Source organism: Marmota monax, unplaced genomic scaffold (assembly GCF_021218885.2).
Source record: "Marmota monax isolate L192 unplaced genomic scaffold, Marmota_monax_Labrador192_F-V1.1 WCK01_AAM20220418_F8-fsc00049, whole genome shotgun sequence".
Taxonomy (NCBI): domain Eukaryota; kingdom Metazoa; phylum Chordata; class Mammalia; order Rodentia; family Sciuridae; genus Marmota; species Marmota monax.
The window spans coordinates 11,474,266-11,492,396 of NW_026694221.1; the positions used below are offsets into that span (position 1 = coordinate 11,474,266).

The following is an 18,131-nucleotide window of genomic DNA, read 5'->3' on the forward strand; positions in this document are numbered from 1 at the left end:
AGAAGGAGAGGGTTGGCGAAAAAGCTTGAGTTTGATGGGCCCCACTGTGGTGGAAGTCCAGGACTGGACATTTAGAACAGATGCTTTTCTAAGGTAGGAGACATGGAACCAGGGGGAGTGGCCCAAGAGCTTGGCCACTGTTGGGGTAATAAGTATGACTGTATGGGGTCCCGTCTAGCAAGGTTCCAAAAATTGAGGATGCAGCTGTTGAAGTAAGACTGCATCACCCAGCTGAAGAAGGTCCGATTCAGTTCCTGGTTGTGCTAGGATTGAGGTAGTGGATGGTGTAGGAAGACACCAGTCTGTGTGTTCCCTTAGGAGTTTGTGTAGAAGTGTGAGGTAGGGCAGATAGAACACAGGAGATGAGGAATGACCGAAAAGTTTTGGTTGATTAAGAAAGGGCGCCTATAGAGTAGCTCAAAGGGGCTAAGGCCTGAGAGGGCTCTAGGGGCTGTCTGAATTTGAGTGATGGCCAATGGTAGGAGATTGGGCCAGGACAGCCTGTGTTCAATAGCAAGTTTAATGTGATAATCTTTGAGAATGCCGTTAGACCTCTCAACCTTACCTGAGGATTGGGGTTAGTGGAGGATGTGGAGCTGCCAAGTGATGTGGAAGCCTTTGGAGACTAGTTGAACAACCTGAGAAATGAAGGTTGGACCGCTGTCTGACTGAATGGAGGTGGGAAGTCCAAACCTGGAAATAATCTGCTCAATGAGGATGGAGGCAATGGCGTCAGCAGTTTCCCTGGAGGTAGGGAAGGCGTCTATCCAACTGTAAGAGAGTGCTATCCCCCAAGTCACAAGCAGTTAGATCCTGTGCCAAGGCTTGCCCAAAGAGGTAGGGACTGTCCCTAAAGCCCTGGGGTAGGTCTGTCCATGTCAGCTGTTGAGACATAAAGGATGTAGGGTCTTCCCATGTGGAGGCAAAGAGGTAATAAGAGTTAGGATGGAGGGGCACTGTAAACAAGGCATCGTTAAGATCTAGGACAGTAAAATGAATAGTCGAAGGGGGAATATGAGAAAGAAGAGTGTAAGGGTTGGGAACTACCTGGTGGATGGAAATAACTGCCTTGTTAATTAGACAGAGATCCTGGACAAAGTGATAGGCTCCTGAGGGTTTGCATACCAGCAATATGGGAGTGTTGCAGGGGGAGTCAGTAAGGATTAGGAGTCCCTGGGCAAATAACTGGTCTATGATGAGTTTAAATCCTTCCTTGTGGGTTTTGGCAATGGGAAATTGGGGACGCAAAGGAAATTCAGTTTGGGGTTTTAGCTAGTTACAGATTGGCTTGTGGTGGGAGGCTATGACTGGCTTGGAGATGTCACAGACCTGAGGATCGACTAGGTCAGGGCGCAATGGCACAGTAGGTACTGTTGGGTTATTAGAGAGAGTAAGGATTAGAGGCAAAAGGAGATGGGTTGTAGTATTCTTGGGGTATAGTTGGAGGGTGGCTTCTAGTAATTGGAGAACATCTCTGCCTAGGAGAGGAACCAGACAGGATGGAATGACCAGAAAATAGTGTGTGAAAAGGTGTCCCTTCAGGGCACAGGCCATCTTAACACTTCAGTTCAGTGAGGAGGGTTGCCATCAATCCCCATAACTGAGACCTGAGAAGGAAACAGAGGCCCAGAGTGGGCAGGCAAGACAGAATAGGTAGCCCCTGTGTCCATAAGGAAAGTTATGGACTTACCAGCTACCTGGAGCATTACCCTGCGCTTGTCCTCAAGTACAAAGGTCCTGAGCTCACCAATGCCCAAACCCATGGTCCCCTCCCTTCCAGGCTGTGCCCCACCTGTAAACAGCCAGGACATTAGAAGAGCAACTGTCCCATAGCTGGCCCTTCCTCAGTGCCTCTATGTAGGGGTTTGACCAACCAGGCGGTCCCTTCTCTTGAACTATTGGGGTTCACAGAAGACTGAAGAAGCCCGGACTCAAGGACCCCCACCACCCTTGCCCAGCCCAGGGTAATGGTCCTAGATGCCTTCTTCCTATTTGCAAAGAGTAATGATCCAACATGTTCAAAATAGCTCAAAGTTTCCTAAGTTAAATATCTTTTATGGCCCCCCATTTTAATGTACCCTCTTAAGCTGCCCTGGGATTCACCTCTGTTTACTTTGACAACAGAGGAAGACGAGGGGGAAAAAAAAAGGCAGGAAAACTTAAAATTTTGTTTGGTGCTTGGTTATATAAAAGAATGCAATTCATAGTGGTAAGAGTAGAATCAAATTTAATTCTAGAAAAGAAAACCATTTCTAAATAATAGCATGACTGTCTTATAAGATGACTTGATACACTGTGGTGAAAACATAAAATATCTAATATCACAATAACAATTATCTTGAATATTTGGACTTCTGAATATTTTCAATGGAAAGGACTCTTGTTAAGATACAGAAAAAGGATTGAAGAGCCAGAGAATGTTCACCGACTGCCTGTCCTCATCTGATGAAATCCCCATCATTAAGAAACTTACATCTAGAAACAGAGAAAAATAATGAATTGGAATATGAGGAGGTATAGAATTTATATATAAAGAAAGTTTCATGAAAGATAGAGAGATCACCACAGTGAAACTCAAACTATTTTATTCTCATTTTCTTTCTTACTGAGGGGGTAGATCTATTAAAGGAATTGCATGAGGAAATTAGGATAAGCAGATTAAACAGAAGAGAGAATATACTTAATTATAATATTTGAAAAAGACTTAGAAGCAACAAAATGTAGCCAAGACATATTAGTTGCTTACTGAGTGCTGTCACCTCATTATTTTAATGTTTTTTAATTAATTCAGCTATGAAATATGCACCCTATTAGAAATAGAAAAAAATTGGCTCTCAATTTTGTTTATAAAAGAGAGAACATTCATTTTACTAAGCAGAGAGTTTAAATTCCAACTGAATTATCAGAGCATAATAATTTGCATGATTTTGGAAATTTATTCTTTCTTCCACCTCCTCACTATATCTCTGCATCTTCTTTTCCAAAAGACAGAGTTTTTTTTTCTTTTTGCTTTCTTAATAATATAATAAATTATCTGAAAGATTGAATTCTAGTCTTTAAATTTTTACAGATCCAACTACTGCAATTTTACCTAGCGGAAATAGAAAGATGATAAGATAATTTTATCAAATGCTATTATTTAGCAATGATATTTAATATTCAGCATGGACATAACTCTCATTATTAAGCATACTCCACAAAGATTCTTAAGAAAGTACCATTATGTCCACTTTATATAAAGGATACTGAAGTCTGGGAAAGCTTTCTAACTTTGCCCTAATACTTCCAAGACAAATTTGGTTTTGAATTCAAACACTGCTACTTAAATCTTTAAGTCTCAGTCTGGATATAAAAGAAATAATTCAATAGCCAAAAATTAATGATCATTCTTGAAGGCCTATCATGACAGAAATAAGAGAATCTGACAATATATCTAATTCAACAGCCACCTTTTAGAGATGAAATTCCAGATGAGTTCTCCTTTTCCTATACCCCTCTCATTAACAATTTTAAAGTGAATAGAAGTGTCAGATATTTGATCTGTAATTTAGCAAAGCAATTAAAATGCAGGAAGAAAAACATGAAAGTATTCATGGAAAAGAAAGAATTGTATTATTATTATTATTATTATTATTATTATTATTATTATCACCGTTCTGAATGATGATTGCCAAATATTATAGCTAAATTTGAAAAGGAACTATTTAATTTTATGATAAATGACAACATTTAAAGCTTTGCATATTAACTGAAAAGGATAAAAGTGTATTTGGTACTGTAGAAGATCAAGTAATTATTTCAGGAATTAGAAGGGGATGTTATTTTTCTCTACACCCAGCTGCAGAGCCTGCTAAAAAACATCTAAAACTCTGTACTTCACCAATAAAATACACCATTAGAGGCAGGATACTGCATTTGCTGAGTGAGTTGGGTTCTTATAATAAAAATGACATTGCTATTTGAAAAAATATCTATTCTGTGTTTAAAAGATTCAGACTGTACTAACCAGAGGCAATTAAAGAGTTTTATAGAGATGACTGACCATGAGATTTCTTTCACATAATTTGATGTCTTCGCAATGATTTTATACAAAGTAGAAGCCAAAAACAAAAAAATAAATAAAAAATGATTCTGATAGTTTGGTTTTCAATTATTCTCAAAGTATAATCTTTGCTTCTTTTTTAAATCTTTTAAATTCCTCCTGCAGAGCAGCCAAGGGCAATCTGGTTACCCGCAACAACCACTTCCTATAGTCTATAGCCAGTAATTTTTTGCACTAAATGGGTATCTCTTTCCACTTTATGTAGCACATAGCTCAGTTTAAGAGATCAGTTTATTTTGAGCTGTCTTTGAGTGAAATTCATATGTTGTTGTTCTTCTAGTCTGTCTTCTTTAGATTTCAGTATGTGTAACAGATTGAAAACTCAAAAAAAAAATAATTTCGTACTTCATGAGCATATTCGAAAAAATCTGACACTACATGACAGCTGGGACAATACTGGAAGGACATCTAGATTTGACAGACCAATCTGTAACTTCAAAGAGATGAAATGGTTTGCCCAAGTTTCAGAACTCACTAGAGGGAAAGTACAGACTAGGGCCATTTTGTTTCTGACTCCTAGGCAAAAAGTCTTTATAGGTTTGTGATAATTTTCATAAAATGGGATAATACAATGTTGTCTTGACAAAAGCTTTTGAGACATAGAACCATTTCATCAAGAATCAGATTTTGGTGCATCTCAGCCAGCTATCAGATTAAAGCTGGTTTTAGAAAACAAACTAATATTCAAAATAAACCCTCTTTCCATGACAAGATTCAGTAGTCTACTGATCCTTTTTAATGAAAAGATTACAAAATACAAAAATCCTTCTGATATCAAGCATAAATGAGGTGGTATTTTGAAATAAAACAGAAACTGGTACAAAAACGAGGCACACAAATTTATCAATACAGGACAGGTCAAAACTACATCTTTCCTGCATACCTTCTTTAGTCTCTCATTAGTGCACACAGTTACTAGAATGGGGACACAAACAAACTATATATTCCCCATTTACATATGAGGAGTGTTATAGAAGTTCATTGTAAATCAGTCACTTGGAATCTGGAACATTTCAGTAGAAGGTATGAAATACTTAACAGTCAAGTTCTTGGTATCAAATATTAAGTAAAGTGGAGCTACACATACAAACAGATATTCTGCTCTGGGCTGGGGGTGTATCTCAATGGTAGAGAACTTGCCTAGGACATATGAGGTACTGAGTTTGATACCCAGTGCCACCAGAAAAAAAAAAAAAAAGTATTTTTATTGGAGCAGTGATTTTCATTTAGAAGGTATTTTTGTCACTCAGGTGATATTAGGCTGTTGCTACATTAGGGGACAAAGGGAGTTGTTACTGCATCTAATGAACAGAAGACAAGGATACTGCTAAACATCTAGAATACACAGGACATCCTACATCACAAAGAATTATCCAGTCCTAATATCAACAGTGCTGAGGCTAATAAACCCTGAGCTAGACAAATAAAGCTTCCTACTCCTAGGCCCTTGCCAGGGTAGCTTAAAAAGGAATTCTAAAATTCAGGAAGTTTAGGTTTGTACACCTCCTTCAATCACATACACTGTTATTTAACAATTTATCTGTTTTTGACATTTTCTTTTTGAACACTGGTTTTTCTGCCTCTGCCCCTAAGTCCTAAATGCTTTCTTAATTCTCTATGGAAAATTTTGTGTGTGGAGGGACCTATTTTCTGATCATACTGTTTTCTTCTGCTCCAGCTACATGTTCTTATTTACTTAACCTAATAATCAACTTATCTTAAATTGCTATTCCTTCAACATTAGAGAGTCATAACTGAGAGGAGACAATGAAAGATTATTTGATAAGAAAAGGGAGTGGGGATAGCAATTCTCCTTATTAAAAAAATAGAAAATTAATATTTGTCTTTATTTATTTACTTATTTTGCAGTACTATGCATTGAACCCAAGGCCTTGTATATGCTGGGCAAGCACTCTAACACTGAGCTACATCCCCAACCCTGATTTTTTTTATTTTGAGACAGGGTCTAGTCAAGTTGTCAAGGCTGGCCTTGAACTTGTGATCTGCCTTATTCCACCACCACCCCCAGCTATGGAGATTACAGGCATACAACATTGTGCCTGGAAATACCTGTCCTTTAATAGCTATTTTATATATAACTTAACAAAATATCTTCAAGTTTATTCTTTTTAACAAATTGTATAGTAATGACAAACATAAGCCATTGGATGAAATTCCATTACTCTCCTATAATAATCCTTGAAATTTAGGATATTTTGAACAATTAAAATGTTAATGAGTACATGTCTCCTTTAGCTATTCACATACAAACCACTTACTCTGTGATTTTCCATACCATATTTGCCTGCCTGATTAGCTTGAATTTATGGTACTATAACTACTTGGATCTGCTCTTTATTTCTGTGAAAATCATGGACAACACCTGTGCCTGTGAGAGTTGTGTATTATCAACAATAAACCTTAATTTTCCAATTATCTTTATTTAAGAAGTATGTTCCACTTCATTATTTATAGTTCTACCACAAAACGAGTCATGCCAATAGTAGCCTAGAATCACAGATTATAAGACAAAAGTTTTTGTAAGGAACACTTAGTTCAACTAAGAAATTATTTGTTCAAGTAACTAGTGTCCCAACCTGAGCTAGAACACAGGTCTAATTCATAGCCCTCACTGCCTGTCACTCTTTTTCTAAAGAGTCAAAGTGAGGGGCACAGACATCTCTAATTTCAGAATGGCCCAGCACAACTGAAGCAGGCCAAGTGATTGTCACAGCCCCAGCAATGAGGGCCACCAGGACAAGTGAAATCCTGGGCAGAGATCCAGAATGCCAAGGACTACACTGAGATCTCCAAGCCCAAGAACAGTATCAGCAGGATACAATCCTGAAGTGAGCCCTTCACAGCACCCCCAAAGAACTACACTACCACAGCCAAGGAGGCTGCAAAGCCCAACCCAGCCATGGACATGCAGTTACCAAAGCTAAATCTTGAGGCCCCTCCCCATTCATCATCACTTCCCCACCTATGCCCAAGTGTGAGTCACCCATTCATCCCTGCCACACAGAAGGAGCCCTTTGGAATTGGGTTTTCAAGATGGTGGAATAGAGGTCACTTTTCTGGCTGCTCCATAGTATGAAGCCACGAAAGTAAAAAGGCAGCTTCTTATCAAGGTGGGTGAACAAAAAAAAATGGGGGGGGGGGGCTTTACTGGTATTTAAAACTGGACATTCAAAACAGATCAGGGAATCAGGAGGTTGGATATAATAAAGTAAGAAAAAAATCCATAGCAACATAGCTGCTGTTGGGGCAAGGCTAGAATCACTCCGAGAGCTGTCCTTCCTTGAACAAAGTGGAGGGATACAGGAATTAAAGGAACCTGCATCTTTAGGTGGCCTGAGGTGTGTCTTAGTATAGTGCATTTAGAGATCAAGGACACTGCCAGACAAACCTGAAAGGATAGCTGCATAATATCCTTGTGTGGGAAAAAAGCCACCATCTCTCCAGTTGGCCTGTGGAAGACAAAGGAAGAAAACATTTTGCAGCCCTGGCAAAGGGGCTGGCACTTGAGGGAGCCAATTCCTGGCAAACCAAGTTTAGCCCAAAATACAGGCCCAGTAAGCACACACTGCATGACATAGAGTGTGCTTAAGTGACCAGGAGAAAATCAAACATGAAGAGAGGTTTAATGGGGAACAAATGATCATGGAATCCCACCCACCTATACCCCTCCTCCTCCAATTCAGCTGCTTATAAGACAGCTGGGAGAGGCTTGTCTGGCCAGGAATTCAGAAGTGTGGAGGCCGGAGAGATTGAGTTGGAGACTGAATCCAAGACCAGGAAATGTGGGGTTCACAGAAGATGTAGGGGACTAAGAAATGGGTCCCCCACCACACAAGTAGAACTCAGGGGAGATCCCTAGGTTATGGTCTTCCAGTGTGGACCAGCAATTACTGGGCCCTGGAGGTGTCCAGATTTAAAATCTCCAGACTAATTGGCATTCATCAAAGAGCCTACAGCCCACCTAAGCCTAAACCCTGCCTCCAGGAATTCCATCTATGGGATTACCTCTCCCACTCCAGTAATCCAGAGAATGGAGCATCATGCTCCAGATGACCCCACCTGAAACTGCTAAGAAGAGAAGCTGAGAATTTTTGAATTCCAAAGGAAAGAATTCTTTAACTTTTCATCAAGATTCTTTTTCTTTTCTCTGTTTAATTCTGACCTTAATGGTACATGGACATTTATACATATTCATATTTGTTTTTTTCTCATTTCTAGCATTTTTTAAGACAGTTGTTTTTCATGGATCTTTTTCTTTCTTTTTTTGAAGACTAGAATGTTTGATCAGGAACTACACTAAAAGAAGAGTGAATCAATGAAGAAATAAATTCAAATTAAAAACCAGTAACATATCAAAATGACAGGGAATAAAAATCATATCTCAATAATAACATTGAATGTAAATGGACTAAACTCATCAATCAAAAGACATAGACTGGCAGATTCAATTAAAAAACAATGCTTTCTCCAAGAGATTCATCTCATAGGCAGACATCCATAGACTGAAAAAAAAGGATGGAAAAACATGTCATTCACATGGATCTTGTAAACAAGCAGGGGTTTCTATCCTCATATCAGATAAAGTGGACTTCAAACCAAAGTTAATAATAAGGGAAAAAGAAGGAAATTTCATATTGCTTAAGGGAAATATACATTAATAAGACATAATAATCCTAAATATCTATGCCCTAAAAAATGGAGCATCTACATATATCAAAAAAAGAAACTTCTCAATTTCAAAAAGCAAATAGACCACACAGAATAATACTGAGAGACTTTAACACACCTTTATCACTACTGTATAGATCCTCCAAGCAAAAACTAAAGAAGCTATAGAACTAAAAAAAAATGATAATTTAGATTTAACAGAGAAATATAGAATATTTTATTCATCAATGACTGAATACACTTTCTTCTCAGCAGCACATGGATCCCTCTCTAAAACAGACCATATCTTAGGCCACAAAGCAACTCCTAGCAAATACAAAACAAGAAAGATAATACCTTCCATCCCATCAGATCATAATGGAATGAAATTTGAAATCAATGATAAAATAAAACAGAAGCTACTCTAACACCTAGAAACTAAATAATACACTATTGTATATATGTCTGACAAATATATAGCAGAAGAAATCAGAAATTAAATTAAAAAAATACTTAAAAGTAAATGAGAATAGTAATGCAACATATCAAAATCACAGTACGAAGGCTGTGTCAGGAAGAACATTCATTGCATTTAGCTTATTCATTAAAAGAATACAAAGTCAACAACACAAAACCTAACATTACATCTCAAAGCCCTAAAAAAAGAACAAATGAACTCCAAAAGCAATAGAAGACAGGAAATAATTAAAATCAGAGCTGAAATCAATGAAATGAAAACAAAAATAATACAAAAAAAATCAACAAAACAAAAAGTTGGTTCTTTGAAAAAATAAATAAAATTGATAATCCCTTAACCAAGTTAATGAAGAGATATAAAAAACCCTAACTACTAAAATTTACAGTTAAAAGGCAACTATCACAACAGACACTACTGAAATACAGATAATGATCAGAACCTAGTTTGAAAATTTATACTCTAATAAAATAGAAAATCTTGAAGACAAACTTCTAGAGAAATATGACCTACCCAAATTTATCAGGAAGACATACACAATTTACAGATCACTTTCAAGTAATGATATTTAAGATACCATCAAAAGCATACCAACAAAGAAAAGCCCAGGACTTCAATTGAGTTCTACCAGACCTTCAAATTATTCCATGAAATGGAAAAGGTCAGAACCCTTACAAACTCATTATATGAGGCTAATATAAAAAAATTACAAAATGATACAAAATCCAGACAAAGACACATTAAGGAAAGAAGATTTCAGACCAATATCTCTGATGAACATAGATGCAAAAATTCTTAATAAAATCCTGCAAAATTGCATACAAAAACATGTTTAAAAGATAGTGCACCATGATCAAGTGAGGTTTATCCCAGTGATGCAAGGTTGTTTCAACATACAGAAACCAATAAACGTAATTCATAATGTCAATAGACTTAAGGATAAGAATCCCATGATTACCTCAATAGATGCAGAAAAAGCATTTGACAAAATACAGCATCCATTCATGTTCAAAACACTAGAAAAACTAGAGATAGTAGGAATACACCTCAACATTGTAAAAGCTATATATGCTAAATCCAAGGCCAACATCATTCTAAATGGAGAAAAAATAAAAACATTCCCTCCAAAAACTGAAACAAGACAGGGCTGCCCTCTTTCAGCCCTTGTATTCAACATAGTCATGGAAACTCCAGCCAGAGCAGTTAGACAGAATACATTAAAGGGATGCAAATAGGAAAAGAAAAACTCAAACTATTCCTACTTGTTGACAACATGATTCTATATTTATAAGCCCAAAGAAACTCCACTAGAAAACTTCTAAAATTCATAAATTAATTCAGCAAAGTAGCAGGATACAAAATTAACATCCATAAATCAATTGCATTGCTATACAGCAGTGGTGAATCAACTGAAAGAAAAATTAAGGAAACTATCCCATTCACAATACCTGCAAAGAAAATATTTGGGAATCAATCTAACTAAAGAAGTGAAAGAACTCTACAATGAAAACTACAGAATACTAAAGAAAGAAATTGAAGAAGACCTTAGAAGATGGAAGATCTCACATGTCCTTTTATAGGCAGAATTATATTGTCCTGATGGCCATACTACCAAAAATACTTTACAGATTTAATGCAATTCCTATTAAAATTCCATCAATATCCAGGTGCCGTGGTACATGCCTATAATCCCAGCAACTCAGGAGGCTGAAACAGGAGGATCATAAGTTCAAAGTCAGCCTCAGCAACAGCAAGAGCAAGGCACAAAGCAACTTAGGGAGACCCTGTCTCCAAATAAAATTCAAAATAGGGCTGGGAATGAACTCAGTGGCTGAGTGCCCCTGAGTTCAATCCCTAGTACACAGTACACACACACACACACAAAAAAAAAAAAAAATTCCAACAGTATTCTGCATTGAAATAGAAAAAGCAGAAAGCAGTCATGAAATTCATTTTGAAAAATAACAGGCCCAGGATAGCCAAAGAAATCCTTAGTGACAAAAGTGACACAGCAGGCATCACAATACCAGACTTTAAATTATACTACAGAGCTATAATAACAAAATCAGGATAGTATTGGCACCAAAACAGACATGAAAACAAGTGGTACAGAATTGAAGACCCAGAAATGAACCCACATAAACAGTTATCTCATACTAGACAAAGGTGCCATAAAGGTACATTGGAGAAAAGACAGCCTCATCAACAAATGGTGCTAGGAAACCTGGACATCCACATGTAATAAAATTAAATTAGACCCCTATCTCTCACCCTGCACAAAGTCAACCCTAAGTGCATCGAGGACCTAGCATTAGACCTGAGAGTCTGCACCTACTAGAAGAAAAAGTAGGCCCAAAATTCTATCATGTCAACTTAGAAATCAAATTCCTCAATAAGACTCCTAAATCAATAGAAGTAAAATCATGAATAAATAAATGAGATTTCATCAAAATTATAAAGACTTTATAGCAAAGGAAACAAGAACATAAAGAGAGAGCCTACAGAATGGGAAAAAATCTTTGCCACCTGCATCTCAGATAAAGCATTAATTTTGAGGATATGTATATATAAAGAACTCAAAAAACATCAAATAATACCAATCAATAAATGGGCAATTGAACTGAACACTGTACAGAAGAAGAAATATGAATAGTCAACATCATTAGCAATTAGAGAAATGCAAATCAAAACTACACTGATATTTCATCTCACTCCAATCAGAATGGCAATTATCAATTATACAAGTAACAATAAATGTTGGCAAGGATGTGGGGGAAAAGGTATACTCATACATTTCTGGTGGGACTGCAAATTGGTGCATCCTCTCTGGAAAGCAGTATGGAGATTCCTTAGAAAACTTGGAATGGAACAACCATTTGACTCAGTTATCCCACTCCTCAGCATATACCCAAAGGACTTTAAATCAGCATAGCATAGGGATATGGCCATATCAATGTTCATAGAAGCTCAAGTCACAATAGTTAAGCTATGGAACCAACCTAGGTGCCCTCTAATAGATGAGTGGATAAAGAAAATGTAATACATATACACAATGCAATATTACTCAGCCATCAAGAAGAATGAAATTATGGCATTTAATAAGCCAATCCCAAAACAACAAAGGCCAAATATTTTCTCTTCTCTGATATTGGATGCTAACTCACAATAAGTTTGTGGGTGGGGGGGTGGAGATTCATGGAATTGGACAGGGATAATGGGGGGAAGGTAGGGAGAATGGGAATGGGAAAGACAGTAGAATGAATTGGACATAACTTTCCTATGTTCATATATGAATATTCTACCAGTGTAACTCCACATCATGAACAATGACAAGAATGAGAAGGTATACTCTTTGTATGTATGATATGTCAAAATACATACATATCATGACAGTGGTGTCATGAAAAAAGAAAACAAACAAAATTTTTTAAATAAATAAAGAAGCCCTTTGGATTGAAGACCTCTGACCTCCTGCTTACCATGATTCCCCAAGCAGGTAGAGCTGGTGGATGAGAATGGCATGTCCCATATCCACAAAGCTCATGAGACCATGTGTATGGTACTCACTAGCTGCCAGAAGAAACTAGACACTGTAGGTCATATGGGCCACAGGAGATATCAAGACATCAGTACACTCTGCAGTGGCCATCAGTGACCTGTCAGTGGTAGTGGACCTCCTAAACATCCTCAACCAGAAAGCCTCCCTTTGGAAGCTGGACTGGGGCAACACGGTGCTGCAGCAAATTGAGAAGCTTCTGCAGAGCAAGTATGAACGCCATGTCCAGACAGGCTGCATCTCCCTCCAGCTGATCTTGCAGAGGTTTCTGCCCCTGATCACTGACATTCTGGAAGCTCCACTCTCCATGGGTGTAGACAAGAGTCATAAGGAGAGACTACACAAGTGCAGGCTCTCCTACAATCAGCTCACGAGCTTCAGCGACCCGATTAGATGCAAATAGGGCCTGGGCACCTTCCCAGCCATGCCTTGTGAGAGCTGCATTTGCTCATGGCCAGTCTGGACTGAGGAACCCATTGGTTGGGGCATCATGCAGCCCTTGGGGCCTGGCCTCAGCATCGCCTCCTTATTCCCTGTGTTCCCTCTGGCCTATGAGCCACTGTCCTGGCCCTGCTGCTACAGCTATCCTGAAGGCATACTGGCCACCTCCACAGCCCCGAATTCTGAGCCAAATTCCTCTCCAGTGACAGCTGCCCAGCTTTGGCCAACTCTTGCTTCTTGGGGCAGAAAACAGAGCCCTGGGACTGATGCTGTGATTTATGAAGCAAATTTTATTAAATTTGCAACTATTTTAAAAATCCTATAGTGCAGACCAAAGAATCAATATATCACTTGTAAAAATATGTACCTCTCTAAAATACACTGCTTGTTTTAGCTAAAGGTTAAATAGATTACCAGCATTCCAGAAGTCAGAGTAGGAAGCATATTCCTCCCCTAAGAGACATTAATCTGCTGGGAGATTTCTGGAGAGATACTATATTATGGCACTGGCATTTAAGAGCTCTGTCTCTTAAATCAGATTCATGTTTGAGTTTAGAGTCTACCACAACTTAAGTATTTATCTACTCTTCCCTGTCTTATTTTTTTCTACATAGAAAACAGTCATGACTTCAGAGATTCACTAGGAAAATTATATGAGATAATAAAGAGTTCAGCAAATAAGCGATCTATGTTGGCTATTATTCTAAATTAAATAACCTAAGGTTAATAAAATATACATGCCTCCTACACTTAAACTATCTAGATTCAAAGATTCTGCTGAATATCAGGTACTTAGCTCCCTGTTAACATCATTCCCCAGTTGCTTTGTGCAGAAAAAGAAAGTGAAAAAGTCTTTGGAGAAAATGGAAGAGCCAATGCAAAGGAAAAGGTTCTAGCCACCTGTCTTTTATTTCTTTAGAGGTCCAAAAATTGCACACAAAAGCTAATAATTTCACATTATAATTCAATCTTCTGTTACCACTCTTTTTGGTTTTGGGGTAAGGCAACCTTTTTTTCTTTTTAATTATAGAGCAAAAAGGACAAAGAAAACAAAAGGAATAAGGAAACTAACAGAGGAACATGACTGAAAATGATCAGAAAAAGTTATAGACACTATTCACATAAAGATGAATATTTAAAGGCGAAGTTAAAATAAATTAACAAGATTAATCTCTTTAAACATCTTCAGTCCATACACTTAAAATTTTAGTAAATGCTGTGAAAAGGAACAGGTTAAAAACAATATTAAAAAAAAGTGCAAGTATAGCAATAATGATTAATAGTGGAAAATATATATACCTATCTATGTCTGTTGATATGTTTTCAAGTCAGTGTCCATAATTTATCTTTGCAAAAGCAGTGGCATCCTCGATATGCTAGTTGAGTAAATATGCATTAGGATATTTTATGATTAAGATAGATGAGCACTAATTACAAGTGGTTAACTTTATCATTTTTAACATCTTAAATTGGCTAACATAACTTAAGATGGGTTAACTAAATTCTTTCTCTAAAAGTAATAATTACTATATCATAATGCCAGACTGTCTTTGATTCTAAAAGAGTCAGCCCCATGCATTTTATCTCACTGACCAACTGAGACAGATAGATATGGTATGCTACAGTGATCTGTAATTCATATTTTAAAAACTGAATTAGAAGAAAAATATTCATGTCAAATTGATAAAATACAAGCCAGCTCTTTGGTTTTAAAACATACTGAGGGTTGGAATGCAGAGGAGAAAACTGAGATAAAATGCTTGATATGCTTATAAAAAAATTGAAATACCAAATTATACAGAAGTAAAATAATTTGTGGTAGTTTTGCTTCTTTATTAAGAATTCAGAATATAAGTCTGACAGAAAAAGAACGAAAAATTCAAACTTGAAAGCAGGTAAAGCTCCAATATAAGAAACATCACTATCACATTTAATTGCCAATTTATGTCCAACTACCCATACTAATAATGCTTGTATAACAAACTAATTATTTTTCTTTATTGATACACTAAAAATGTTAAAATACTTTTATCAATTATTAGGCCAGCTAATAAAATTATCATTTTAGATACTCCCAGGAGTCACTAATCTGATCTGATCTCTTCAGTACAAGACTCCTCTACTGTATCATACAAATGCTAGTTCTGCCTTTTTCAAATAACTGTGCTGAAGTGAGCTTAAACTTCCTTGGTAGCCAGTTCCACTGCTCTGCATCCTTCACTACAATATATCTGCATTTCTAGAAATTCTTCCTACATTTCCAGTTGAGTCTATTTCCTCTATTTTATAAAAGTATTTAAATTATTTAAAGGCAAATATAATACCTCTCCTTATTCTATTAATAAGAATATTTATCAAATATCTTTATTCCCAATACCTATATCATTTTGATCATCTCTTATACAGTTTAGTATTTACTATTCCACAAAATTTAGAACTCAGAATAATATTCTAAATATGGCCTGCCTAGAACATAATACTAACATGTATTTCTCACGGGGATGGTTCTTCCCTAGGCAATATACAAATCTATTAGGCAATTGCTTTAATGTTTTTATCAGTTCTTTAATTAGTATTCATTCATATTGTGCTTGCCATTAAGTAAAATTCCTACAACTTATTCCCAGGTCTATTTCATTATATATTTGTAGAGAACTATTTTCTCAGCCTAAATACAAAGTTCTAAATTTAAGTGCCATTGAAGTCTGTGCACTAATGAAAGATATTACTTTGGCACAGTATCATCTTATGCATATCTGAATAACTTTTAAAAATATTTTTTAGTTGTTGATGGAGTTTTTATTTTCACTTATTTGTATGTGGTGCTGAGAATCAAACCTAGTGCCTCACGCATGCTAGGCAAGTGCACTACCCCATACGTGACTAGGCCTGAATAACTTGTAACATTATATATTTCTCACAAGTTATTTTGATAATTTATTATTCTTTATTTTAGCAGAGTGAGTAGAAGTTAGAGGACAGTCATCTGAAAGGCTACCATCTAGATGGGTAGTATAAAAGTACCTTAATCATGGAACTATTTCCAAGTGAAATTTAGAAGGTAATAAGAGTCTAAGATTAAACTATAATAATATTGGAATAGTAGATGTAAAGGCATAGATTGGTTTATTTTCTACCCTTTGTAAAATAGTTTCTAGCCCCTTGAGAAATATCAGCTGATCTCTATTCATATATATCTTCAATTGTGAGAACTAAGATTGATTAAACTAAATGGCTGAAAGACACTTTATCAGAACAATCTATCACATATTAAGAAAAAACATACTGCTATGCTGAACATTCTTAGGTATATCATTTCATCAAACTCACACAAAAAAATTCTCAGGTAGGTTGTTTCATTTATTTCTATTTATATGTTAAGTGTAGGATCTACAGTGTCAGCAAGTACAAAGCCTAAACATAAGCTCTGAACCTCCTAGCTCAAAGATTTTAGGCAAATTACTTATCAGCTCTGAATCTGCATTTGTGGTTTTCCTGGTATGTAAAATGAGGGTACTAGCATTTATTCCATAGGGATCCTGTAGATATTAATGTATAACAGGAAATATACCTGGTGCCTGGCACACAATAAGTGTTCCAAACTGTAACCCTGTTGAACAGAAGGAACGCCAGTCCTCACATTCTCAACCATTGTTATAGCTTTACTTCAATAAGTTCACAGAGAAGTAATATCATCTCATTACTATCTATATAGCCTTCACTAAGTCGGCTTAAATTTATGGATTCCCACTCTATTTAAAAGTGTTCAGTATGTGAAGATTTACTTAACTTCCTTTTTTAAAAAACAAAAAATATTTTTCCCAGCTTAGGAATCCTTCACAATCACTTTAGATGACTAAAGAAAGAAAAAGGTATCAAAAAGGTTTTCTCCAAAAATATAAGAGATATAAACTTATTTCCATCAACTTAGGTAAAGGAAAATTATACAGTATGTATCACCTGATACAATTAAGACAACTAAATATTTTGCTACATGATTCTATTTTTAGGTTTGCTGAAATCTAGGAATCATGCTTTAATCACCTGTAATTTCACACCTGAAACATTTAAGATGCTCATCGAAGGTTGGGGGAACAGATTATATACTTTTTGGAGAATAATTTGTTCATCATCTTACACAAAGGAACAATATAATAAATGTATGATCATATTAAATGCCATGTTCTTCTTGTCCAAAAATGAAGCTAGTTCACCTGTGCCATTCAGTCATGGTTGGAACAATGACAGATGAACAAGATAGGAAAGCATGTAAATTCTGTGTTACAGAGCCAAATATTTTCTTGAGTTTTTCAAATATGTATATATATATATATATATATATATATATATACTAAGTAAAGTAATTAATTTTTAAAATTCTAAGTTCATCCATAAGATTGAGGTTGTTCCCCTTTGTGCAGTTTAACTACCTCATAAATGTTAGTTGTGTATTTAAAAATAAACAAAACAGGTCCCCTGAACTAGAAGAAAGGGAAAGTGCACTATAAGTGATAATGCCGATATTGCATAGCAATTTGTAAGGTGAGGCTTATTAAGACTCAATGATAAATCAAAAAGACAGTTCATGGTTTTCTAACAGTTTATAGACTTCTTTCTTTAGAGTATAAAATGTCTGATACTATAGTCAGATTTCACTTTCGTTGTTTCTGAAGGACATGACAGTCTTACAAACTGCACTGAAGTAAGGGAGAAGAAGTTTGTCTAGGGTTAAACACTAATTTATGCAAAACCCAGGTTTTGACAAGAATCCTGTCAATGTCAAGCAGTAGGTGCAGGGACTGCAGGACTGGCTGAAAAACCTTGTGTCAGAGCTAAAACTGAAGTTGCTGATTTATGAAGGCTATTTGTAACAGCCCATAGGTTTTCAA

At 36.3% G+C, this 18,131-nt stretch overlaps 1 protein-coding gene across 1 annotated transcript in view; it reads left to right on the plus strand.

Annotated features, from left to right (window-relative positions):
- Positions 1-13,204, plus strand: part of LOC124108131 (katanin p80 WD40 repeat-containing subunit B1-like) — a 52,279-nt gene extending 39,075 nt beyond the window's left edge. Inside the window, 2 exon segments of the mRNA XM_046466472.1 lie at positions 12,742-12,839; positions 12,841-13,204. Of these exon segments, the coding sequence (XP_046322428.1) occupies positions 12,742-12,839; positions 12,841-13,204 (462 nt within the window).
- The last annotated feature ends 4,927 nt before the right edge of the window (positions 13,205-18,131 follow it).